This window comes from Euleptes europaea, chromosome 4 (assembly GCF_029931775.1).
Source record: "Euleptes europaea isolate rEulEur1 chromosome 4, rEulEur1.hap1, whole genome shotgun sequence".
In the NCBI taxonomy this organism is placed as follows: Eukaryota; Metazoa; Chordata; class Lepidosauria; order Squamata; family Sphaerodactylidae; genus Euleptes; species Euleptes europaea.
In genome coordinates, this window is record NC_079315.1 from 6,649,649 (window position 1) to 6,675,383 (window position 25,735).

At 48.9% G+C, this 25,735-nt stretch overlaps 1 protein-coding gene across 1 annotated transcript in view; it reads left to right on the forward strand.

Annotated features, from left to right (window-relative positions):
• The window catches only part of ATP1A1 (ATPase Na+/K+ transporting subunit alpha 1), a 28,001-nt gene extending 4,732 nt beyond the window's left edge, over positions 1-23,269 (forward strand). The window contains exons 3-22 of the mRNA XM_056848919.1: positions 605-808; positions 2,924-3,037; positions 3,170-3,304; positions 3,769-3,886; positions 5,697-5,965; positions 6,588-6,786; positions 8,729-8,838; positions 10,525-10,659; positions 11,678-11,870; positions 13,150-13,325; positions 13,531-13,667; positions 15,093-15,243; positions 17,454-17,622; positions 18,181-18,335; positions 19,114-19,237; positions 20,394-20,539; positions 20,662-20,792; positions 21,582-21,683; positions 21,778-21,869; positions 23,228-23,269. Coding sequence (XP_056704897.1) covers positions 605-808; positions 2,924-3,037; positions 3,170-3,304; positions 3,769-3,886; positions 5,697-5,965; positions 6,588-6,786; positions 8,729-8,838; positions 10,525-10,659; positions 11,678-11,870; positions 13,150-13,325; positions 13,531-13,667; positions 15,093-15,243; positions 17,454-17,622; positions 18,181-18,335; positions 19,114-19,237; positions 20,394-20,539; positions 20,662-20,792; positions 21,582-21,683; positions 21,778-21,869; positions 23,228-23,256 — 2,889 coding nt within the window. The 3' untranslated portion in view covers positions 23,257-23,269. The remainder of the gene's footprint in view (positions 1-604; positions 809-2,923; positions 3,038-3,169; positions 3,305-3,768; positions 3,887-5,696; positions 5,966-6,587; positions 6,787-8,728; positions 8,839-10,524; positions 10,660-11,677; positions 11,871-13,149; positions 13,326-13,530; positions 13,668-15,092; positions 15,244-17,453; positions 17,623-18,180; positions 18,336-19,113; positions 19,238-20,393; positions 20,540-20,661; positions 20,793-21,581; positions 21,684-21,777; positions 21,870-23,227) is intronic.
• Positions 23,270-25,735: the final 2,466 nt, after the last annotated feature.

Genomic DNA, 25,735 nt, shown 5'->3' on the forward strand with positions numbered 1-25,735 from the left:
CTATGAATGAAAGTCCTCCAAAATGTCCTATCTTTGACAGCCTTGTTCAGATCTTGCAAATTGAGGGTTGTGGCTTCCTTTATAGAGTTTGTCCATCTCCTGTTGGATCTTCCTCTTTTCCTGCTGCCTCCAACCTTTTCTAGCATGACTGTCTTTTCTAGTGACTCTTGCCTTCTCATAATGTGACCAAAATACAATAGCAGTTGGAATGGTATATAATGTGATGGATCACTTCTTAAATTAAACTAATTTTTATGCACTGCTTGGAATCCTGGAAATCAAAGGATTACTTACAGAGTGTGTGTGTTAAGTGCCATCAAGTTGCTTTCGACTCATGGCGACCCTATGAATGAAAGTCCTCCAAAATGTCCTATCTTTGACAGCCTTGCTCAGGTCTTGAAATTGAGGCCTGTGGCTTCCTTTATAGAGTTGATCCACCTCTTGTTGGGTCTTCCTCTTTTCCTGCTGCCTTCCACTTTTCCTAGCATGACTGTCTTTTCCGGTGACTCCTGTCTTCTCATAATGTGGCCAAAGTTCGACAGCCTCAGCTGAGTCATTTTAGCTTCTAAGGGTGCTGTAACAGAAATTTCCTCATCATCTTTAGGGACTCACAACTGCACGGGTGGCGGAGATCTTGGCTCGGGACGGCCCCAACTCCCTCACCCCCCCTCCCACCACCCCGGAATGGGTCAAGTTCTGCCGGCAGCTGTTCGGAGGGTTTGCACTTCTGCTGTGGATCGGGGCCCTCCTGTGCTTTCTGGCTTACGGCATTCAAGCCGCCACCGAGGAGGAGCCCAATAATGACAACGTGAGTAAATAGGCATGGGGGGAGGGTCAGGGGGAGGATTTGGGACACTGAGGCAGGCCACAGTGATCGGCAGGGCTCGCCCCAATAATTTTAATTGTCATAATGACCTGGATCGTTAGGGTTGCCAGGTCCCTTTTTGCCACTTTTTGCGGGAGGTTTTCGGGGTGGGGTTTGGGGAGGGGCTTCAATGCCATAGAGTCCAATGGCCAAAGCGGCCACTTCCTCCAGGGGAACTGATCTCTTATCAGCTCGAGATCAGTTGTAATAGCAGGAGGTCTCCAGCTAGTGCCTGGAGGTTGGCAACTCTATTTTGGGTGGGGTTTGGGGAGGGACTTCAGTGCCATTGAGTCCAATTGCCAAGGCAGCCATTTTCTCCAGGGGAACTGATCGCTAGCGACTGGAGATCAGTTGTAATAGCGGGGGGATCTCCAGTCACTGCCTGGAGGTTGGCAACCCTGTGGATCGTAGCCAAGCAGCCCTGGGTGAGGCCCCTTGAGAACTTCCCTGACAAATTAAAAGGGCCAGTCCACCCCCGGGGGGGGGAATGGGGGGGGAGACTTGGTTGTGATGTTAAGTTCAGCAGTGCTGCTGCATTTTGACGGCATTTTTATTATTTAAAACATTTTTGTTTGTTTGTTATTTCTATGTTACCCTGCTCTTCCCAGCCAAAGCCAGGCTCAGGGCGCCTTACAGAATATAAATGTCATATCAATCAATAAAAGCATTAAAAACGTTTTAAAATAGCCCGATAAAATCATAATCGTTATACTGATTTACCTAGGCGCCTCTAGCATACGAGTCACAATACAACAACCTAGCTAGGCGGGCAGATGGAAGGCACCAGGTAGAATGAAAGGTGTTAACCGCAGTGGGGAAGGTTAGGGAGGCCAGTCTTTATATACAGGAACCGTAGCTGGCCTCAACCATAAGCCTTGGTTTTTATGCCGCCTTTTCCACCCAATCTGGTTCCCCGAGGCAGCAAGCATAAAAGCGTTGAAAGATCTGAACGGCTCAAAACAACATTTAGTATTATACAATAATTCAGTAGAGACACAAACAGTGCCAGAAGCAGGGAGGAGGGCCACAGTGGCCGTGGTTGGGGTTGTGCCAAACAAAGCAAAAAACATTATCGCCCACCGGCTGAAGACACTTAACAGAGGGAGACAGGCGACTCTCCCTGGGGGGAGGGAGTTTGGGGGCCACGACGGAGAAGTCCTTTCTCAGGTTGCTTCCTGTCTAGGCTCAGGTGGGGGACACAACCAAAGCGGTGCCGCCAAAGATAACTGGGCAGGTTCCTATGGGAGAAGGTGGTTCCTCTGGGTCAGAGGAGAACGATAAAGATGTCTGTGATCTGCTGTGGATTCACGGCCCTCAGATTCCTCAGGCACGTGGATGGAAACCGGCGAGCTTTGCTGTATGTTGGGCAATCCACAGCGACTTGGGCTGCTTGAAAATTGGCCAGCGTGGTGTAGTGGTTAAGAGCGGTGGTTTGGAGCGGTGGACTCTGATCTGGAGAAACCGGGTTTGATTTCCCACTCCTCCACATGAGCGGCGGAGGCTGATCAGGTGAACTGGATCTGTTTCCTTCCTCCACATGAAGCCAGCTGGGTGACCTTGGGCTAGTCACAGCTCTCTCAGCCCCACCTGCCTCACAGGGTGTCTGTGGTAGGGAAGGGAAGGTGATTGTAAGCCGGTTTGATTCTCCCTGAAGTGGTAGAGAAAGTCTGCATATAAACCAGCTCTTCTTCTTCATCATCCTCTGGTCCGGTCGGCCTGTTGGTTGGTACCTGGGCTGTCGTCTTCTGTGTGGGTCCCGTTCTCCACCTAAATAATTCTTACACCTCAGGATCTTTACTAAGATGAATTCCCCAATGGAAATATTATCAACATGTTGGGCTGTTTACATCTGGTCCTTTCTTCTCCTCCCTCTTTTTACTTCCTATCTTTTTACTTCCTGACACAATGTAGTTGGAGCGGTGGTGATCTACACACATACACATATGATTCTCAGTACAAATTTGATGGCCCCAACACCATTATTTAGAAATGTTACCTTTTGTCGCTGAAATGATTTCACTTAAAACGCATCAAAAATGGTTGTGGTCTCCTTGGCAGTTATATCTGGGCGTTGTGCTGGCTGCTGTTGTGATCATCACCGGCTGCTTCTCTTACTACCAAGAGGCCAAGAGTTCCAAAATCATGGAGTCCTTCAAAAAAATGGTTCCCCAGGTAAGGAAGCGCCGTTCCTTCAGCTTGCTTTTCCATTCCTGGCGTCTGCCAGGCTTAGACGGGTGGTGGGGCTGACCAAATGCTCGACCTGTTCTCTGGAGTCACGCTGATAGGAGCTTCTTCCTCTTGCAGCAAGCTCTGGTGATTAGAAATGGGGAGAAGTTGAGCATCAACGCAGAAGGAGTTGTGGTGGGAGATCTCGTGGAGGTGAAGGGAGGAGACAGAGTCCCGGCTGACCTGAGGATCATCTCCGCTCATGGCTGTAAGGTACGTGGGCATTGGTCAGGAGGAAGCCACGTGAAGCTCCCCTGAGGGAACTGGGCCTGCCGCCCCCGCACCATGAACACATGAAGCTGCCTTCAACTGAATCAGACACTTGGCCCATCAAAGTCAGTATTGTCTACTCAGATCGGCAGCGGCTCTCCAGGGTCTCAGGCAGGGGTCATTCACATCACCTACTTGCCTAGTCCCTTTAACTGGAGATGCCAGGGATTGAACCTGGGACCTTCTGCATGCCAAGCAGATGCTCTACCACTGAGCCATAGCCCCTCTCCATGGCCCTCCAGGGTCTCAGGCAGATGTCTTTGACATCACCTGCCTGCCTAGTCCCTTTAACTGGAGATGCTGGGGATTGAACCTGGGACCTTCTGCATGCCAAACAGATGCTCTGCTACTGAGCCACAGCCCCTGCACCCTCTTGAGTGCTCCTCTCTGTTTTGTTCCGTGCGCAGGTCGACAACTCTTCGCTCACTGGTGAATCGGAGCCTCAGACCAGATCTCCAGACTTTACCAACGAGAACCCGCTCGAGACGAGAAATATTGCGTTCTTCTCCACCAACTGTGTCGAAGGTGAAAACTTCTGTGGTGTTGACTAAAATGAGCAGGTGATTTAGGACTGCTGAAGCATTCTGCTCTCTGGGGATGCTGGTGCAGAAAAGTGAGATGTGATGGTGGTGGGAAGTGCCCTCAGGTCAATGCTGGTTATGGCAACCCCTTATGGGGTTTTCAAGGCAAGAGATGAACAGAGGCGGTTAGCCATTGCCTTCCCCTGCATAGCAGCCCTGGACTTCCTCAGTGGTCTCTCCTCCAAATACTGATGAGGGCCGATCTGGCTTAGCATATGAAATCAGGCCAGCCTGGGGCTATCCAGGTAGAAGAAGAAGAGTTGGTTTTTATATGCTGACTTTCTCCACCACTTAAGGGAGACTCAAACCAGCTTACAATCCCCTCCCCCTCCCCACAACACCCTGTGAGGTGGGTGGGGCTGAGAGAGCTCTGAGAGAGCTGTGACTAGCCCAGGGTCACCCAGTTGGCTTCATGTGTAGGAGCAGGGAAACATATCCAGTTCACCAGATTAGCCTCCGCCACTCATGTGGAGGAGTGGGGAATCAAACCCGGTTCTCCAGATCAGACTCCACTGCTCCAAACCACCACTCTTAACCACTACACCACGCTGGTAGGGTTCATAGGTAACCTTAAAGAACCTTTTCCTCTCGCCTGCCTGCTTGCACAGTATGGTTGTGAAAGACAGCAGATCTTAGTGAAAGACACTAAAGAGGAAAGCTCTATGAAGAAAGGCTGAGGGACCTGGGAATGTTCAGTTTGGAGAAGAGGAGGTTGAGGGGGGACATGATTGCTCTCTTTAAGCATCTGAAGGGCTGTCACTTAGAGGAGGGCAGGGAGCTGTTCCTGTTGGCAGCAGAGGATAGGACTCGCACTAATGGGTTTAAATTGCGGGCGGAAAGGTACCGACTGGATATTAGGAAATTTTATTTTACAGTAAGAGTTCGACAGTGGAATCAGCTAACTGTGGAGGTGTTGATCTCCCCCTCACTGGCCGTCTAAGCAGAGGCTGGACAAGCACTTGTCAGGGATGCATTAAGTAGGGGGTTGGACTAGATGGCCAGTATGGCCCCTTCTAGCTCTGTGATTCTGTGATTCGTTCATTTACAAACATATAAGAACATAAGAAAAGCCCTGCGGGATCAGACCGAGGCCCATCAAGTCCAGCAGTCTGTTCACACAGTGGCCAACCAGGTGCCTCTAGGAAGCCCACAAACAAGACGGCTGCAGCAGCATTATGCTGCCTGTGTTCCACAGTACCTAAGATAATAGGCATGCTCCTCTGATCCTGGAGAGAATAGTTATGCATCATGATTAGTATCCATTTTGACTAGTAGCCATGAATACCCCTCTCCTCCATGAACATGTCCACTCCCCTATTCAAGCCTTCCAAGTTGGCAGCCATCACCACATCCTGGGGCAGGAAGTTCCACAGTTCTACTCTGCATTGTGTGAAAAAATACTTCCTTTTATCTGTTTTGAATCTCTCATCCTCCAGCTTCAGCAGATGACCCCACGTCCTAGTATTACGGGAGAGGGAGAAAAACTTCTCCCTGTCCGCTCTCTCCAAGCCACGCATAATTTTATAGACCTCTATCATGTCTCCCCTCAGCCGCCACCTTTCCAAGCTAAATGGTTGCACATATGTGTTCTTGCCCTGCTGAAAGCACATGGCCATGCAGTCGTCTTGTTTATGGGCTTCCTAGAGGCACCTGGTTGGCCACCATGTGAACAGACTGCTGGACTTGATGGGCCTCAGTCTGATCTAGCATGGCCTTTCTTATGTTCTTAGATTTAAAAAAATCTCTGTTTCCAGGCACTGCTCGTGGTGTCGTGATTAACACTGGTGACCGTACCGTCATGGGCCGCATTGCCAGCTTGGCCTCCGGGCTGGAAGGCGGGCAGACGCCCATCGCCGCGGAGATCGGGCACTTCATCCACATCATCACCGGCGTGGCCGTATTCCTCGGTGTTTCCTTCTTCATCCTCTCGCTGATCCTCGAGTACACCTGGCTGGAGGCTGTGATCTTCCTGATTGGCATCATTGTTGCAAACGTGCCCGAGGGTCTCCTTGCCACCGTCACGGTAAGCTGGGTGCGGGTCCCTGCATGTTGGAAGGAGGGCATGTCTCTGAAGACTTGGCTTGCTGATCCACCGAGTAAATTACTCACATGCTGAGAGCCAGCGTGGTATAGTGGTTAGAAGCAGTGGTTTGGAGTGGTGAACTTTGATCTGGTGAACCGGGTTGGTTTCCCCACTCATACACATGAAGCCAGTTGGGTGACCTTGGGCTAGTCACAGTTCTCTCCGAGCTCTCTCAGCCCCACCTCCCTCACAGGGTGTCTGTTGTGGGGAGGGGAAGGGAAGATGATTGTAAGCTGGTTTGAGTCTCCCTTAAGTGGTAGAGAAAGTCGGCATATGAAAACCAACTCCTCCTTCTCCTCCTTCTCTACGCTCCACTGGTAATAATCTGCTGGTGGTCTCCGGCCCGAAGAGCGTGCAGCTGTCCTCAACAAGGGCCAGGGATTTTTTGGGCCAGGTCCCAGCCTGGTGGAATAGTCTTCCTAGTGACATCAGGGCCCTGTGGGACCTTAAGGAGTTCTTCCTCTTCTTCTTCCTCTTCTTCTTACTTGCCTTGAAAACCAAATCACCCAGAGGCAAGCATCTTTCATCTACAAGTGTGTCCCCCCCTCTTTTCGCTTCCTAGGTGTGTCTGACACTGACTGCCAAGCGGATGGCTCGCAAGAACTGCCTCGTGAAAAATCTGGAAGCGGTGGAAACCCTGGGCTCCACCTCGACCATCTGCTCTGATAAGACCGGCACCCTAACTCAGAACCGCATGACGGTTGCTCACATGTGGTTTGATAACCAGATCCATGAGGCTGACACCACAGAAAACCAGACCGGTAAGAAGGTTAATCTGTTTATCAGGGATGAGAGGAGGCCCTGCAGCATGGTTGCATTCTGTTTGTGGGCAAGAAACAGAAGTCAGGAAGTCTCTCGAGAAGTGTGGCTAAGTGTGTGTTCAGGAAAATCCTTAGCATTGCATACAAATGGTCTTGGTATAGTCAAGGATCAGGTTAATTCATGCCATCGTATTCCTTATTACTATGTATGGGTGTGAGAGCTGGACAATGAAGAAAGCTGATAGGAAGGAAGTTGATTCCTTTGAAATGTGGTGTTGGAGGAGAGTGTTACAGTTACCCTGGACCGCCAAAAAGTCAAAATCAGTGGGTTTTAGATCAAATCAGGCCTGAACTGACCCTAGAAGCTAAAATGACTAAACTGAGGCTGTTGTACTTTGGACATATTATGAGAAGACAAGAGTCACTAGAAAAGACAGTCATGCTAGGAAAAGTTGAGGGCGGCAGGAAAAGAGGAAGACCCAACAAGAGATGAATGGACTCAATAAAGGAAGCCATGGCCCTCAATTTGCAAGATCTGAGCAACGCTGTTAAGGATAGAACACTTTGGAGGACATTGATTCATAGGGTCGCCATGAGTCGGAAACGACTTGACGGCACTTAACACACACACACACACACACACACACACACAGTCAAGAAAACATGGCAGTGGGTTGGCGCATGGCTGGCTATGCCAAGGAAACTTGGTCTTTCACTATGAACTGGAAACCTAGCGTGGTGTAGTGGTTAAGAGCGGTGGTTTGGAGCAGTGGAGTGTAATCTGGGGAACCGGGTTTGATTCCCCACACCTCCACATGAGCGGCAGACTCTAATCTGGGGAACCTGGTTGGTTTTCCTCCTCCTACACATGAAGCCAGCTGGGTGCCCTTGGGCTAGTCACAGCTCTCTTAGAGCTCTCTCAGCCCCACCTACCTCACAGGGTGTCTGCTGTGGGGAAGGGAAGGTGATTGTAAGCCGGTTTGATTCTTCCTTAAGTGGTAGGAAAAGTTGTCATATAAAAACCAACTCTTCTCCTTAGTTGGTTCTTGTAGGTTATCCGGGCTGTGTAACCGTGGTCTTGGTATTTTCTTTCCTGACGTTTCGCCAGCAGCTGTGGCAGGCATCTTCAGAGGAGTAACACTGAAGGACAGTGTCTCTGAAGATGCCTGCCACAGCTGCTGGTGAAACGTCAGGAAAGAAAATACCAAGACCACGGTTACACAGCCCGGATAACCTACAAGAACCAATGAACTCTGACCATGAAAGCCTTCGACAATATCTTTTCCTTAGTGCCCGTCTGTTTCAGCACTCACACTAGTCTCCTTAGAGCCAGGCAGAATTTGGGGTGTCGGCATCCTCCCAAGAGCATTCATGCATGCTGGTTTTTATTAGGACGTGCAGAAGTTACAAAGCTATAAAGGTAAAGATCCCCTGTGCAAGCACCGGGTCATTCCTGACCCATGGGGTGACGTCACATCCCAACGTTTCCTAGGCAGACTTTGTTTGCGGAGTGGTTTGCCAGTGCCTTCCCCAGTCATCTTCCCTTTACCACCAGCAAGCTGGGGACTCATTTGATCGACCTCGGAAGGATGGAAGGCTGAGTGAACCTTGAGCCGGCTACCTGAAACCGATTCCCGTCGGGATCGAACTCAGGTCGTGAGCAGAGCTTGAACTGCACTACTGCAGTTTACCACTCTGCACCAAGGGGCTCCTTACAAAGCTATACCCTGATTGCAAATTTAATGAAACTCCTCGCACTGGGTGCTAAGTCTCTTCATTTAGGTTGTTCGGCTATTGCGTAAATAAATTTGTGGTTGGTCTGAGTTCACACCAGTGAGGTGGTCAGCAGAGAAATGAAGCCAAAAAAAAGGAGGGATTAATCTGGTTCTAAATCTTGAGGATGGAGCTAGACAAACCTCTCTCTCTTGTTTCCCCACCCCAGGGGCCTCTTTTGACAAGACGTCTCTGACTTGGGCCGCGCTATCCAGGGTCGCTGGCCTCTGCAACCGTGCTGTCTTTCAGGCTGACCAGGACAATGTCCCCATTTTGAAGGTAGGTCGGCTGCCCTCGTGGCCGGTGCCTCTGTGATTTAATTGCAACAGCACTTGTACACATGAAGCTGCCTTCTACTGAATCAGACCCTTGGCCCATCAAAGTCAGTATTGTCTACTCCGACTGGCAGCGGGTCTCCAGGGTCTCAGGCAGGGGTCTTTCACATCACCTGCCTGCCTAGTCCCTTTAACTGGAGATGCCAGGGATTGAACCTGGGACCTTCTGCATGCCAGGCAGATGCTCTACCACTGAGCCATGCTCCCCCTTTATTTTGGTGCCATATCTTGGCCCAGCAGTCCTCATGAAATACCTGAAAGAAGAGTCTGTTTGGAGGTAATTGGACTCCATTGGTGGGTAAGGGGTAGAATTGCCAAGAGAGGCAACTTCAGGGGATGGCCTCGGCCTCTATGCCCTGTTATTGGACCTCCAGAGGAACTGGTTGGCCTCTGTGTGAGACAGGGTGCTGGACTAGATGGACCACTAGTCTGATCCAGCAGGGCTGTTCTTATGTTCTTCAGTTTATTGAAAAGCTAGACATGGGGTTTTCCCCTCTGTCTACACCCCCTGGTGATAAAAGCTCATTCACTTCACTCATACTCTACTTCTCTCCCCCAACGGTGAGGGGCATTTGAAACATTCTTTCCTCCCATCCTCACAACAGCCCTGTGAAGTGGATTAGGCTGAGAATATGTGACTGGCCCAAGGTCACTAAGCAAGCTTCCATGGCAGAGCAGGGGTTTGAAGCTGTGTTGCCTTGGTCCTAGTCCCAATGCAGCAACCACTGCACCACGCTGCCTCTCTAAATGGTGCAATACTTATCAAGCCTAAACTTTGTTTTTAAAAAATGCATCAACTCAGAATGGGAACTGGTCCTTGCTGATATCTGTATGCAACCTAAAAGCAGACGGTTCTTGTAGGTTATCCGGGCTGTGTGACCGTGGTCTTGGAATTTTCTTTCCTGACGTTTCGCCAGCAGCTGTGGCAGGCGTCTTCAGAGTAGTAACACTGAAGGACAGTGTCTCTCAGTGTCAAGGGTGTAGGAAGAGTCAGAGAGGGGTTGGGTTTGAGCTGAGTACTGTCCAAACCCAACCCCTCTCTGACTCTTCCTGCACACTTGACACTGAGAGACACTGTCCTTCAGTGTTACTACTCTGAAGATGCCTGCCACAGCTGCTGGTGAAACGTCAGGAAAGAAAATTCCAAGACCACGGTCACACAGCCCGGATAACCAACAAGAACCAATGAACTCTGACCGTGAAAGCCTTCGACAATATTCTAAAAGCAGATGTTCCTTAGTTTTCTCCAAGCGGCCCTTTTATATCAATCTTCATATTGCCTATCGGTCCATCCCAATGAAGGCAAGTTGCCTCTTCATCGTGGGGGAAAAATTTCCTTGACTCGGCTTGAGAGGTTTGTTCTGCAGCCTTTTCCTAAATGCATTAAACATGTCACCCAATAATGAGCGGGCACATTGAGTGTGTGTTTGGATAACTTTTGTGTTGGTGCTGAAATAAATATTTTTGGCACGCTTCTCTTGGCTCCCGCATGTTGTTTCTGTTCTTGGGGGGAAAACACTTGGGGTTGTTGTAAGGAACTGGGGGAAAGGCCTTCGTGGTAAAGAACAGGCGCTCCCTCTGGGGGAGGGAGGATCAGAGAGTTAATAAGTGGTTCTGTGTCGTTCACCAGAGGTCGGTGGCCGGTGACGCCTCGGAGTCCGCGCTCCTGAAATGCATCGAAGTGTGTTGTGGGTCTGTCAAGGAACTGCGGGAGAAGAACCCTAAGGTGGCGGAGATCCCCTTCAATTCGACTAACAAATACCAGGTAGGAGCAAGGAAGCCTGTCAGGAAAGGCTGAAGGGAGCAATTCTGAGTCCTCCATTTATTCCCAGTGTGGTTGCATTCTGCGCCGGTCGGATAGCGACTCCCCCTTTCACTACGTTGGGGGTTGGAAGCGTAAAACTGTACTTAGCGTGTGTGTGTGTCCAAACCCTGACTTTTAGAATCAGCCAGTCAGTTAGATTTATTACAGCGATTGCCAGCAAAAGAGTACAAATATACATTATAAATACAAAATGAGCAATTACTAAAAACCCAGATAACATATTCTCTCCCTAAATATGTGGCCAAAATTTTAATAACGTAGGATTTAAAATTATTGACTATACCCACCTTTTCTGAGCTAATTTTGATCATTCCAGAACAGGATTTAGCTACCTGTAACAATCTAAAGGAGCCCCATGGCGCAGAGTGGTAAGCTGCAGTACTGCAGTCCAAGCTCTGCTCACGACCTGAGTTCGATCCCGATGGAAGTTGGTTTCAGGGAACCGGCTCAAGGTTGACTCAGCCTTCCATCCTTCCGATGTCGGTAGAATGAGTACCCAGCTTGCTGGGGGTCAAGTGTAGATGACTGGGGAAGACCATGGCAAACCACCCCATAAACAAAGTCTGCCTAGGAAACGTCAGGATGTGACATTAAGATCTCCTTCCCACGTGAGATATTTCAGTTTCTCCACCTCTGAGCTAAAATCTGTTGTATTAATAAGTGGGAAAATCAATTTCTGGCACATTGCCTCATAAAAGGTGCATCTAAATAAAACATGACCTACATTCTCTATTTCTCCTGACTTACAAGGGCATCCCCACTCCGATTTTGCTAGCTTCCTAACTTTTCCATCTGCAATGCCAACACTCTCGCCAGGGTTAGGGCTCTTCTTTGCTTATTTGACTCCATAAAAGACAAATGTTCTGCCGGTGTTAGGACTAGTCAACTTTTAGAACCCATAAAGCGGTGTCCAAATACGTCGGTCTGTAACACTGCTCCAAAACTTCTCGGCATGCAGCTGTCTATCCACAAGAATGCCAACCCGTCAGAATCGCGACACCTGCTTGTGATGAAAGGCGCCCCGGAGAGAATCCTGGACCGCTGCAGCAGCATCCTGATCCAAGGGAAGGAACAGCCCCTGGACGAAGAGGCCAAGGACGCGTTCCAGAACGCCTATCTCGAATTGGGAGGCCTGGGGGAGAGAGTGCTAGGTAAGGCCAGGCGTTTGGATGGACTCCCTGCCGAGCGTTGCGGGGATAGCCTGGCCCCGTGACTTGGGAGAGCTGGGAAAGCTGCAGGAAAGGACACCTGACATAACCACCTTTCCCCTGAGGGCTGGCTAAAGCAGGGGGGTCAAACATCAGGCCCGAGGACTGGATCCATCCCCTTGGGAGCTCTTATCCGGCCCGCGAGCCAGCTGAGGCAGCCACCCCCTTCACTCTCGATGTGGGCTGGCGAGGCATGGCCCGGCTGCTAGCCATGATAACCAAGTGAAAATTTCACCCTTACTGAGAGGTATGTCTCTCAGTAGCAGAGGAGAGCTGTTACTTCCAGGCCTTGCTTGTGATCGTCCCTGCTGGCCAGAGGGGCCCTTAGGGGGTCTGATCTGGGGGGGGGGATCCCCTTTACAAATGTACAGATCAAGAATATGCTTGCTGACCCCCGTGCAGAGGTAAGCATGGGGGAGGGGTCACCTCTGTGCAGTCAAGAGATCATCTGGCCGCTTGCAAATGGATGGGGTTGCCTTGGAACAGTGCATGTTGGGATCTGTCATTTTCTGGCTCAATTTCATGCAGGCTTGCCTGCCTACCTGCTGCAGTCTCATCCAAGGAAACAAAATTAACTTTTTGGAGGCCGAAGATCACTTCTGTTGGTTCGCTGGGCAGCTGGTGTTAGGAGTTTGCGAACGTTTCTCCATATGGGTTCCTTTCAGCATCTAGGATAGTGGTTCCCAAAGTGGGCAGTACCACCCCCTGGGGGGCGGTGGGATTACCTAGGGGGGCACTAAGAGGCAAAGGGGTAGCAGGGGGGCACTAGAGGTGGGCCCCTTCAACTGTGATGTTCACTGATTTACAATAGATCAAGTTATAGCACCATGCTGACAAATTTGGTGGAAACTTATCAGAATTTTTGTCCAGACTTTGAAGAGCTGGTACCACTGAATCAAGTTCATCAGTTTTGTTGAATGAATTTCAACTATAAAGTTTTAATTTGATTTTGAATAGATGTGCAATTAATTGTTACTGTTTTGAAATTTTATTGTTGTTATCTTCTTTAGTGCATCATGCAAACCCCTGTTTTGAATACTGCTTTTTATAGTTTAGGGTAGGGGGTGCTGGGGTTGAGTTTGCGGAACCAAGGGGGCGGTGGCCCGAAACGTTTGGGAACCTCTGATCTAGGATGTCTAAAATGGAAGTCGCTGTGTTGACCACCTGCCCCCCAATTCTGCCAGTATGTAGAAAGCTATTTGAACCGCTCTGATTTCTCCAGGTTTTTGCCACCTGTCCCTACCGGACGAGCAGTTCCCAGAAGGCTTCCAGTTTGACACGGACGAGGTGAATTTCCCAGTTGACAAGCTCTGCTTCGTCGGGCTGATTTCTATGATTGACCCTCCTCGTGCCGCTGTTCCTGACGCGGTGGGCAAATGCCGAAGCGCCGGCATAAAGGTACGGCTGGTGTTTATTGGACTGCTCTGTGAACCGGCACCAGTGTGGGGAGGGAAACGGGTGAGGTGGGGAGGCCCAGATGAGGCAAACCCATGGCTCTGTTTTGAGCCTTGGCCTGTCGGACAATGTCAGGCGACCCCGGCCGCTCTCTGCGAGAGGCCTTTCCCCTCATGTTCAGACTGTCATGGCCGCCTTTGCCTTTCAGGTGATCATGGTGACCGGAGACCATCCCATCACGGCCAAAGCGATTGCCAAGGGAGTGGGCATCATCTCGGAAGGTAACGAGACGGTGGAGGATATCGCACTCCGCCTCAACATCCCCGTTAACCAAGTCAACCCCAGGTACGGAACCGCTGAAATTGAGGCTGTTGTGCTTGTGTGAAGAGAAGGGGTGCTCCTGAATGCCGGCTTTCCACATCAAAATGCCTGCCTCAGCACAGTGTGGCAGAGGAACGCCGGTGCCAAATCTGAACAAAAAGGGCTTTTGCTTCAGCTCTTCCCCACTCCCAGCATGATCAGGGCAGCACCGTGCTTCTTGAAGTGATATTTGGCCAAGATTAGGATTCTGAACCTTTTAGGCATCCCCCCATGGGAGCAGGTAGCTGACCCCCCCTTCTTCCCTTAAATAATAATTACAGGGGGAGTCAAGTAGTAAGATAAGAGCCCCGTGGTGCAGAGTGGTAAGCTGCAGTAGTGCAGTCCAAGCTCTGCTCACGACCTGAGTTCGATCCCAACAGAAGTTGGGATCTATAAGTTGGAAGTTGACTCAGCCTTCCATCCTTCCAAGGTCGGTCAAATGAGTACCCAGCTTGCTGCGGGTAAAGGGAAGATGACTGGGGAAGGCCCTGGCAAACCACCCCGTATACAAAGTCTGCCTTGGAAACATTGGGATGTGACGTCACCCCATGGGTCCAGAATGACCCGGTGCTTGCGCAGGGGACCTTTACCTTTTACAAGTAGTAAATGTTTAGTACTAACAATATATCATCTAGTACCCAGCCTCTGATATAAAATTATATCAAACACTCACAGCAGTGTATTTATGCACGTGTTGGTATAAACGTAAAATTTACATTCGACACTGGCTGCAAATCAAAATCTATTTTACGTGTATGATACGGTTCTAACAAATAAACACCTAATACATAATAAAAGGAGACTCTATTGCTTGAATCTCTTATGTGAAGCTTATAGAGCAATTATAGACTATTGCTTGAATATAGAGCAATTATAGATTATATTATATAGAGCAATTATAGATTATAGATTTTATTGAATATAGAGCAGTTATAGACTATTGCTTGAATCTCTAATGTGACACATAGAGCAATTATAGAATATTGCTTGAATGTAGCGCAATTATAGATTATAGATTATAATATTTTATAGAGCAATTGTAGGTTCTATATTATATTGAATATAAAGTAGTTATAGACTCTATTGCTTGAATCTCTTATGTGACGCTTATAGAGCAATAAAGTCTCCTTTTATTATGCATTAGAAGGTGTTTATTTGTAAGAACTGTATAATACATGTAAAATAGATACATAAAATAAATACTGATTTGCAACCACAGTGTTGATGTTTATACCAACACATGTATAAAGACACTACTGTGAGTGTCTGATATAATTTTATATCAGAGGTTGGGTACTAGTCGTCGATATATTGTTACCCCCTTCTTCACTGCCACATTGACCCTGACTAGGGGGGAGAGGGAATTCCCCCCAGGCAGCGCTTCGGGGCAAACGGCCGTTTGAATTCCAGGGACGCCAAGGCCTGTGTGATCCACGGCTCGGACCTGAAGGACATGACGACCGAGCAAATGGACGACATCCTGACACACCACACGGAAATCGTCTTCGCCAGAACCTCCCCTCAGCAAAAGCTGATCATAGTGGAGGGTTGCCAGCGACAGGTGAGGGGCGAAGGGTGGTCCGCAGGCTTCGTCGGCAGGAACGGGGCAGCGGCGTTTAATTCGCAAGATCGTTGTGTGGTATTTTATTCCTGCCGCTCTCCCAGAAGGCTCCTTCGGTGCATGATTGGGCCCTACTGTTGAGAGAGAGAGAGCCAGAGTGGTATAATGCTATGCACTCTTGCCCAAACTATTTCACTGAGTTATTGTGGCCAACTGATTTTTTGTCGTTTATGGGAAAGGGTTGTTTTTTTATCCTGTCTAGCTCAGGTATCTCCGTACTCCCTTTCATCAACGACTATGCTCATGCAAAACAGAGAAAGTGGAAACAATAGAACACGTTCTGCTGCAATGTCCCTTCTACTGCGACATAAGATCTCAGTACATTCTCCCCATATTGTCATCCTTTCCTGGGAGAACGGAAGAAGCTAAAGTTTCCCTTCTCTTAGCAGACTCCTCTCGGGAGATAACCACTCAAGTAGCCAAATTCTGCCTCCTGTCTAGTCGGATTCGTAAATGGCTAACTGAAAATGTTTCCCAGTAGAAGATCTTTCCTCCTCTTTTTCAGATCATCCCTCCCAGAATCATCCACTTTTATTATTTTATTTTATTATTTTAACCTAACTTTGATTTTTACCTAGAGCTGATATTGTATTAAAATAAAACTTGACTCTATCCTGCCTAGCAACAAGTTCTCAAGGCATCTCACAATGGACGGTGCAATAAAACTTGTAGAACTTGAGATATATATCTCTATTATATCTATATATCCAAATGACCCTTGGCAGAAAAAAGATTCCCCATCCCTATATATACCATCTTCGATCGTGCCTCTTGGCTAAATGTTTGACCAAATATAGCAGGCTAATTTTTAAGTTGATTTTGTATGGCCTGCAAAAAATCTCTCTCCCCCCTCTCTCTCCCCCCCTCTCTCCTCCCCTCTCTCTCCCCCCTCTCTCCCCCTCTCTCTTCCCCCCCTCTCTCTCTCCCTCTCCCCCTCTCTCTATTTGGTCAAACATATAGCCTACTATATTTGGTCAAACATTTAGCCAAGAGACACGACCGGAGACGGCTCCGAGCATCTGCCACGTAGCGCGACTCGCTTTTGAGTCCCCAGCTGGGCCCAAGAGATTCAGGCAGGGCAGCATCCTTCTGAGCTAGAGATCTGCCAGGACCCATGAAGGGCCAGACCAAATGATTTCGCGGGCCTGACGTTCCCCACCCCTGATCTACAGCGTTACAGTAACTTGAAATATCAAGGCAAGAGGATAGCTGTTCTGACACTGAGCCCTGGCCCAGCCCAGGGGATGGGCGCATGTTTTTTTTTTAATAACTCTTTATTTTAAATCACGATGGGTAGCCATGTTCGTCTGTCACTAACTGCAGAAAAGAGCAAGAGTCCCGTAGCACCTTAAAGACCAACACAATTTCATGCTCATACCCTGCATGAAATTTCGTTAGTCTTTAAGGTGCTACTCTACTTTTGCTCTTTATTTTAAGTTTAGTTTAAGTTTAGTTTATAATAACCTTTTCCCTTTCCTTTTATCCCTTAGAAGCTCCTTGATCCATTGATCTTGAGCAGTGTAACTTTAAATCTAATGTTGGAGGGGTATAAGGACTGAAATAAATCTTGCCACTGACAATGTAGCCTTGGGATCCCTGTCACTTAATAAAAAAGGCATTATATCGGACACAGAGGCATTAGATTTATATATTAAAAGGGGAAAGATGTAACGTGAGCTAAGTTCCTCATAAAAGCAGCATTCCAAAAGGGCATGAGCTAGTGAATCAATAGAGCCAGAAGAGCAAGGACAGGTCCTTTCTGGGTATGGTATATTCAGAATTCTGCCCTGCATAACCATACAGGGGTCAGCATTCAGTCTAGCTAAACAGAAGGCTCTAGAAAGACGAGGAGTTGTCAAATAATAAGTATAAGCCGGCAAACCACGTGGTGGTGGTATTCCAAAAAACTGAGATGAACAAATGCGGCGAGGTCTATAATAACAGCAACAACAAACAACAGAATAAAAATACAAACTGGTACAGTCGAGATATGTTCCAATACTCGGTCTATTATACGTTAGTGCTTTTTACAGAAACCGTACCCGTTTGTTGCGTTCACGTAGCAGAACGTAATAAATGCAAATCCATGCTTGAAGCTCACAGAAGCTATCTAGGGCTGACACCGGACTTTCCCTCCTCTTTCTTCGCAGGGCGCCATCGTGGCTGTCACCGGAGATGGTGTGAATGATTCCCCTGCTCTGAAGAAGGCAGACATCGGTGTCGCAATGGGGATCGCCGGATCGGATGTCTCCAAACAGGCGGCGGACATGATTCTGCTGGATGACAACTTTGCCTCTATTGTGACGGGGGTGGAAGAAGGTGCGGTTCTGGAGGTTGCGGCGTTCGTCACTTTGGGCCCCCCGATGTCCTAAGAATAGTCCCCTTCTCCTTACCTTTTTCCTCCTGTTTGGACCATAGGCATGGCAGCCCAAACAGTTTGGATCTGGCCAGTGTGGTGTAGTGGTTAAGAGCAGTGGTTTGGAGCGGTGGAGTCTGATCTGGAGAACCTGGTTTGATTCCCCACTCCTCCACGTGAGCGGCGGAGACTAATCTGGTGAACTGGATTTGTTTCCCCACTCCTACACACAAAGCCAGCTGGGTGACCTTGGGCTAGTCACAGCCCTCTCAACCCCACCTACCTCACAGGGTGTCTGTTGTGGGGCGGGGGAGGTGATTGTAAGCCGGTTTGAGTCTCCCTTAAGTGGCAGAGAAAGTCGGCATATAAAAACCAACTCTTCTTCTTCTTACTTCGTGCCTTGGTGGGTTTTCGCTTTCTTTGGGAAGAGGACAACTTGGATTTGTCCTGAGCTGCCCTGACCTCTGGAGCAGGTAGCCGATCCTCTTGCCTCACGGCAGTCTCTGCTCTTCCTTTCTCAGGTCGCCTGATCTTTGACAACCTCAAGAAGTCCATTGCTTACACCTTGACCAGTAACATCCCTGAGATCACGCCTTTCCTCATCTTCATCATTGCCAACATCCCCCTGCCACTGGGCACTGTCACCATCTTGTGTATTGACCTGGGCACTGACATGGTTAGTGAGCGAGGCTGCTCTTTGACTGCTGTAATAACTCTTTCCCCACCTCTCCTTGGAGACTATGTTTTCCCATGTTCTGAAGCACCAAACTAGTGTGAGAACAACACAGCCTTGAACTTTTTGTAAAAAAATATATATATATTTTCAAACGGATAAACAGAACATACAGACACACACATCAAATTCTTACATTATACTGGTACTTTAGTTTCAGTTCGATTATACATTCTTTGGATTATGTTTTCATATTTTATAAGTCAAGTTTTTTTTTTCCGATACAATATCAGCTCTAGGTAAAAATCAAAGTTAGGTTAAAATAATAAAATAAAATAATAAAAGTTGATGATTCTGGAAGGATGATTTGAAGAAGAGGAGGAAAGATCTTCTATGGGGAAAGGTTTTCAGTCGGCTATTTATGAATCCCACTAGACCGGAGGGAGAATTTGGCTACTTGAGAGAGGAGTCTGCTAAGAGAAGGGAACCTTTAGCTTCTTTCGTTCTCCCAGGAAAGGATGACAATATGGGGAGAATGTACTTCGATCTTATGTCGTTGTAGAAGGGACATATTTTACAATAGATATTTACTTAAATCTTTACATTCTATTATTTTTTAATTAACAGCTAAATAATCAATGAATACATTCCATTTATGATAAAACTCCGAGGTTGACCTATTATGCGCTAAAGATGTTAATTCTGCCATAGTTGCATATTCTGCTACTTTATTTGCCCATTCAAATAAACTTGACATGCCTTTCTCTCTCTCGCTCGAAAGGTTCCTGCCATCTCACTGGCATATGAGCAAGCTGAAAGCGACATCATGAAGAGGCAGCCGAGGAACCCCAAGACGGACAAACTGGTGAACGAAAGACTGATCAGCATGGCTTATGGCCAGATTGGTAAGCGCGCCCACCACACACCCCATTTCTCTTGAGTATGGGAAGTGCATTCTCTGAGCTTGCCCGGGGGGGGGGTGTTTTTGTCTGTTTGGAGGGTCTCTTGCTTTCATCACAGGTGAAAAAAGGCGACTGGTTGGCCAGGTGAAGAGCAAAGGAGCCCTGGGGCTGAAGGAGGTGATGCTGGGCCCCAAAAACTCTGCCTAGGTTACTCCAAAGCTGCCCAGGTGTTGGGCTGGAAGTAGGGAAAAGAGGTGACGCTGGGCCCCAAAAACTCTGCCTAGGTTACTCCAAAGCTGCCCAGGTGTTGGGGTGAAAGCAGAAGGCTTCTCGGGGTTCAGGATGGGAGGGAAGATGCATGACCAGAGCTTGCTTTAATGCACAGCTTCCAGATTGGCAGCAATTCCTTTCACGAGCAAGGAACATGATGCCCCCCAGGCTCCTTAGACTGTAAGGTATCCTCCTTTTTTGCTGTTTTTCTGTGATGTACAGATGAACACACGAGCAAGAATCCAAGAATGAAGGGTGGAGGGGCGGAGGGGTATCCTCCTTTTTTGCTGTTTTTCTGTGATGTACAGATGAGCACACGAGCAAGAATCCAAGAATGAAGGGTGGAGGGGCGGAGGCCTGAGGGAGCTGCTGGTACAAAAGAGGGGCTGGGGAAGGGGCCTTAAAGATAATGGGGTAGGGGGTCTCAAACATTCAGTTGCCAGTGAAGCAGCCCACAAACACGACAACTGCAGCAGCATTATCCTGGTTGTGTTCCAAAGCACCTAATGTAATAGGCATGCTCCTCTGATCCTGGAAAGAATAGGTATGCATCGTGACTGGTATCCATTTTGATTAGTAGCCGTGGATAGCCCTGTCCTCCATGAACATGTCCACTCCCCTCTTCAAGCCTTCCAAGTTGGCAGCCATCACCACATCCTGGGGCGGGGAGTTCCACAATCTAACTATGCGTCGTGTGAAGAAAGACTTCCTTTTATCTGTTTTGAATCTCTCACCCTCCAGCTTCAGCTGTTGACCCCGCGTTCTGGTAATACGAGAGAGGGAGAAGAGCTTCTCCCTGCCCACTCTCACCATACCATGCCTGATTTTATAGACCTCTATCATCTCTCCCCTTAACCGCTTTCTTCCGCCTTCTCTTCCCGGCTCTCAGGGATGATCCAAGCCTTGGGCGGGTTCTTCACCTACTTCGTGATCCTCGCCGAGAACGGTTTCCTGCCCTCCACCTTGCTGGGTATCCGGGTGAAATGGGATGACCGGTGGATCAACGACGTGGAGGACAGCTACGGGCAGCAGTGGGTGAGTGTCCCAAGTAACCCAAGAGGACGTTGGGCAAGGCTGGCTGGCTTTCCGGGGCCGTCAGCCGGGAAAAGCAAGCATGAGAATAAAACCTCTCTTTCAAAACTCTCCTCCTCCTCCAGACCTACGAGCAGCGGAAGATTGTGGAGTTCACGTGTCACACATCCTTTTTTGTCAGCATTGTGGTGGTGCAGTGGGCAGACCTGGTCATCTGTAAGACCAGAAGAAATTCCGTCTTCCAGCAAGGCATGAAGTGAGTATCAGAAGAAGAGAGAAGAGTTGGTCTTTATACATCGACTTTCTCTACCACTTAAGGGAGACTCAAACTGGCTTACACTCCCTTTCCCTTCCCCTCCCCACAACAGATATCCTGTGAGGTAGGTGGGACTGAGAGAGCTGTGACTAGCCCAAGGTCACCCAGCTGCTTCGTGTGTAGGAGTGGGGAAAACCAACCCGGTTCTCCAGATTAGTGTCCGACGCTCCTGTGGAGGAGTGGGGAATCGAACCCGGTTCTCCAGATCAGACTCCACCGCTCCAAACCACCGCTCTTAACCTCTACACTGCACTGGTGTAGTGTGGTGCCTTCAAAACTGCTCCAGATGGTAGTTTTGATGGCCCAGCCCACCTTCCAGGATGGGGGGGGGAGTTGCGGAAGTTGAGTTGACATGACAAGGGCCAGGAGGTTTGATGTGTGCCCAGTGGGAAGGTCGATGGAGATCTGTTTGTGTCATGGCTGCAGAGGGGAGGGTGCTTGTCACCCACCGAGAGCCAGCGTGGTGTAGTGGTTAAGAGCAGCGGACTCTAATCTGAAGAGCCGGGTTGGTTTCCTCAGGCCTCCCCACGAAGCCCTCTGGGTGACCTTGGGCCAGTCACAGTTCTCTCAGAACTCTCTCAGCCCCACCATGCATTGAGACTTCACCTGAAGGAAGAGGAGAGCTTTGGGGAGACCCAAGACAGACAACCCAGGATCTCCTGTTCGGGCCCAGGCTGAGCGTGAGGTTGTTGTCGCCAAGGGTTGACTCCTCTCCATCCTTTTCCCCAGGAACAAGATCCTCATATTTGGGCTCTTTGAAGAGACGGCCTTGGCCGCCTTCCTCTCCTACTGCCCCGGCATGGATGTCGCCTTGAGGATGTATCCTCTCAAGTGAGTAGAGAAACTTAACTCAGGACAGTGGGGCCTTGCTTTGCCCGGCACCATGTGCAAAGGGCGTTCCTCATCATGATGCCTCCCCTTGCAGGCCGACGTGGTGGTTCTGTGCCTTCCCGTACTCGCTCCTCATCTTTGTGTACGACGAAGTAAGAAAACTCATCCTCAGACGCAGCCCCGGAGGTGAGAATCTGCGGCCTTGCAACAGTTGTGGGTGGAATGTGCTATTTGGGCGGCCTGGCAGCCTCTCTAATATGAAAGGGTTTTCCTTTTTGGGGACAGGGTGTGCTACAGGGACCCTGCTTTCGTGGTGAGGGTTCCACAGGGACTCTGTTTTGATACTTCACTGCTTTGACAAGAATTGGTAGAGCATGGATCCTCGTTGTGACTGTGTCCAAAACAAAACAGAACTTAACCCTAACAACAGAATTAAGGACCTAAAAGGTCAAGCAAAAAAATAACGAGCAAGGCCAAGAAATACACAATTAAAAGCTAAGCCATTGAAAAATGATCTAAGTGCACATAAGTTTAATACAAGTTAAAACCAAATAATGCTAATGACTCCTATATGGCCTTGCAAAAAGCCTTCCAAATACATATATAAAAAAATAATACAATTGGGATCATATACAATTAGACATGCAATCATATGCAAACCATAGATATGCAATCATATAAAGACCATACGCATTTTGGCGTCCTCGCCTTCTTCAGTGATCTAAAAGAAATCCGCACACCGGACTATAAATTATGTATCAAGTTCGTTGTGACTACCTGGGGTTGTCCAAGTCCACGAAATGGGAGAAGGAAGTGTTCTGAGTAATCTCTGCAAGGCACCCATCTCGAATGTTTGGAGAAAATGCACATTTTAATGTATATGAGAGAAGGAGATCAAAAAATACATGAACCCCATGTGGTCTTATGCATTCTGCTTTTTTATTATGCATGTTGACCCATTGTATTTAGCTCAATTGTTAGAAGAAACATAGGATGGCTTAAGTATAATTGTTGTAAGATATTAGGGGTTTGGTTCCTGAGGGAGTCCTTTGGGCAGGCTGACGAGGTCGAATAAGTTCTCTCTTACCCATAATCCGCGGAGGCAGGAACTGGCTTTCTTTCTCCAGAGGGAAGGGAAGTACCCATCATCTTCAAGTCTGAAGACTTGAATAGTGAATACAAACCTCTGCATTCCTCAGGGTTAGACTTCCTTGATCACTAAATATAAAACTATAGTGACTTTTGGCAAATGCGAATCAGAAAACATGATAAAGGAGAGTGAGAAAAGCAATATTTTTAACGGTGAAGAAAATATGAAAGATTTAAGCCCAGTGATCTACTGAAGGCTAGTAATCTGGTGACACAGAGGAGGGAGCTTGGTGGTCCCGTCAGGGACATTCCCAAAACTGAAGGAAGGTATAAACCCTAGCAGTTTTGTACCTGCTGTTGGGGCCAGATTCACCACATAGTCAGCTCAGTTTGCAGGTAAGGAGGAAAAGCACCTTGATGCATTTCTTTTGTTCTTTCCCCCTATTCCCTCATAGGCTGGGTAGAGAAGGAAACCTACTATTAGACAACTGCTGGACACCGTTGAATTTGCACCCCTGACACTTCTCCACTGTGCGCTTCTGGAATGCAGGAAGACAGAAGAACCCTGGTTGGAACAACGGAAGCGGATGGCGCTAGAAGCAACAGGGGAGGAGGAGAGGAGAGTGTCCAGCATAGCCCCAGGTGGGGGGGTGGGGGGGAAAGAAAATGGAATAGTTTTTAAATGTGCCTTTTTGTTTTGTTTTGTTTTTAAAGACACCGATAAGATTTTATATCTGGACTTTTACAAATAAAGATGGGTCATGAGAGAGGATGTTTGCGTCTGCTCGTGTCTCTACCTCTTAAGGAGGAATTAAACCAGCTTACAACACCTTTCCCTCCCCGCAACAGACACCCTGTGAGGAAGGTGGGGCTGAGAGAGCTGTGACTAGCCCAAGGTCTCCCAGCTGGCTTCATGTGTAGGAGTGGGGAAACAAATCCAGTGTCAAAGGTCCCATCATGAGATTGCCTCTTGAAAGTTCATACCCCAAAAATCTTGTTGCTCTCTAAGGTGCTCTGGACTCGAATCGAGCTCTTCTGCTACAGACCAATGTGGCTACCCTCAGTGGGAGAGCTTCTGCTGGGCATGCAGAAGGCCCCAGGTTAAATCCCCGGCATCTCCAGTTAAAGGGACCGGGCAAGTAGGTGATAGGAAACACCTCTGCCTGAGACCCTGGAGAGCCGCTGCCAGTCTGAGTAGACAATACTGACTTTGGTGGACCGAGGGTCTGACTCAGTAGAAGGCAGCTTCCTGTATTCAAGAGCAGCCCTGTAGCAAAGCCTGGAAGGTGACGGGGATCCAGGGCAGAGACTGGCGCGCAGCCAGTCTGCCCCGCTTATCTTCAAGGACCCGTTGAGGGAGGGGGATGGTATCTAGGAAGCCCAATCTGGGCCCCTGCCAGCTGATGACTGGGCACTGCAGGCAACGGGGAGGGAGCCAGGCCGGGAGGCCGTTGCCAAGGGTTATCAGTCCCAGGTTAAGCATAAGCCCGGCTCCTTTTTCTGCCCTTTGGCACGCCTGTGTTGCAGTAAACGGAGCTTCTCCTGGATTGAAATCTGACCTTCCCCACTGCTAGGGGCATTTCTCTTGAATGACTGAGCGCGTCGGGTTGAATTTCGAAGCTGTTTGTTGAGGTCTTTCATATTTTTGTGAGTTTTGAAAGAGACTGCAGGCCATTAAGATAGAGGCTTATCTCCAAGCTTGTGGCCAGCCACGTTTTTTTTCTCTGCTGGGAGAGAAAAGGATAGACAGGCTGTTCTGGTCAACTCTAGTCAGGCCAGATTCAGATATAGGTGTGCACTTAAGAAGCCCTGAGGGATGGCGGCATGCAATAGCCCAGAGGTGCCAAAACAAGAAGAGGAGTTGGTTTTTATATGCCAACTTTCTCTACCACTTAAGGTAGAGTCTAACCGGCTTACAATCACCTTCCCTTCCCCTCCCTACCACAGACACCCTGTGAGGTAGGTGGGGCTGAGAGAGTGTGACTAGCCCAAGGTCACCCAGCTGGCTTCGTGTGGAGGAGTGGGGGGAACATATCCAGCTCACCAGATTAGAGTCCGTTGCTTATATGGAGTGGGGAATCAAATCCGGTTCTTCAGATTAGAGTCCACCGCTCTTAACCACAACACCATGCTGATTAAGAAGAAGAGTTGGTTTTTATCTGCCGAGTTTCTCTACCACTTAAGGAGGAATCAAACCGGTTTACAATCCCTTTCCGTCCCCCGCCCCACAACAGACACCCTGTGAGGGAGGTGGGGCTGAGAGAGCTGTGACTAGCCCAAGGTCACCCTGCTGGCTTCATGTGTAGGAGAGGGGAAACCAACCTGGTTCACCCGATTAGCCTCCGCTGTTCATGTGGAGGAGCGGGGAATCAAACCCAGTTCTCCAGATCAGCGACCACTGCTCCAAACCACCGCTTTTAACCACTACACCACACTGGCCTGGTTTTGCTTCCCTGAGGCCATCTGCGCACCTCTCTGGCTCAGTGCGCGCTATGTGGGAGGAAGGGGGGGGCGGAAACCAAGTCAGCTGATCCATAATTGATTTATTCTTCTAAAATGTACTCTGACAGCATGTCCATGAACAGCTTGACCGAGGTAAGGAAAGAACAGGGCTCTTTGTCTGGCCCTGCGGGAACAAAGGCCTGCCTGTGAGCACGGGGCGGGGGCGAGATCCGCCGGCCGGGCATCCTGCACCGTTGGCACTAGGCAAGGGGACCTGGGGGGTGCCGGCGCTCGAGAGGCGGCAGCTCACAGAAGCTCGGGGCTGATTTGACCTCCGTCGCACACACACACACACCCTTTGGGCTCTTGGCTTGTGTCTCCCGCTCCTTTCCCAGCAAGAAGCCCGGGGCGAAATGCAGCCTGGCTCCCTGCCCTGGAACAAGCGACCCAGCCAATCTGTACTTTAAAAACTAAACCCCCTGGTGCAAAAATCAGGTGTGGCAAAAGGCACACCCGGTCTT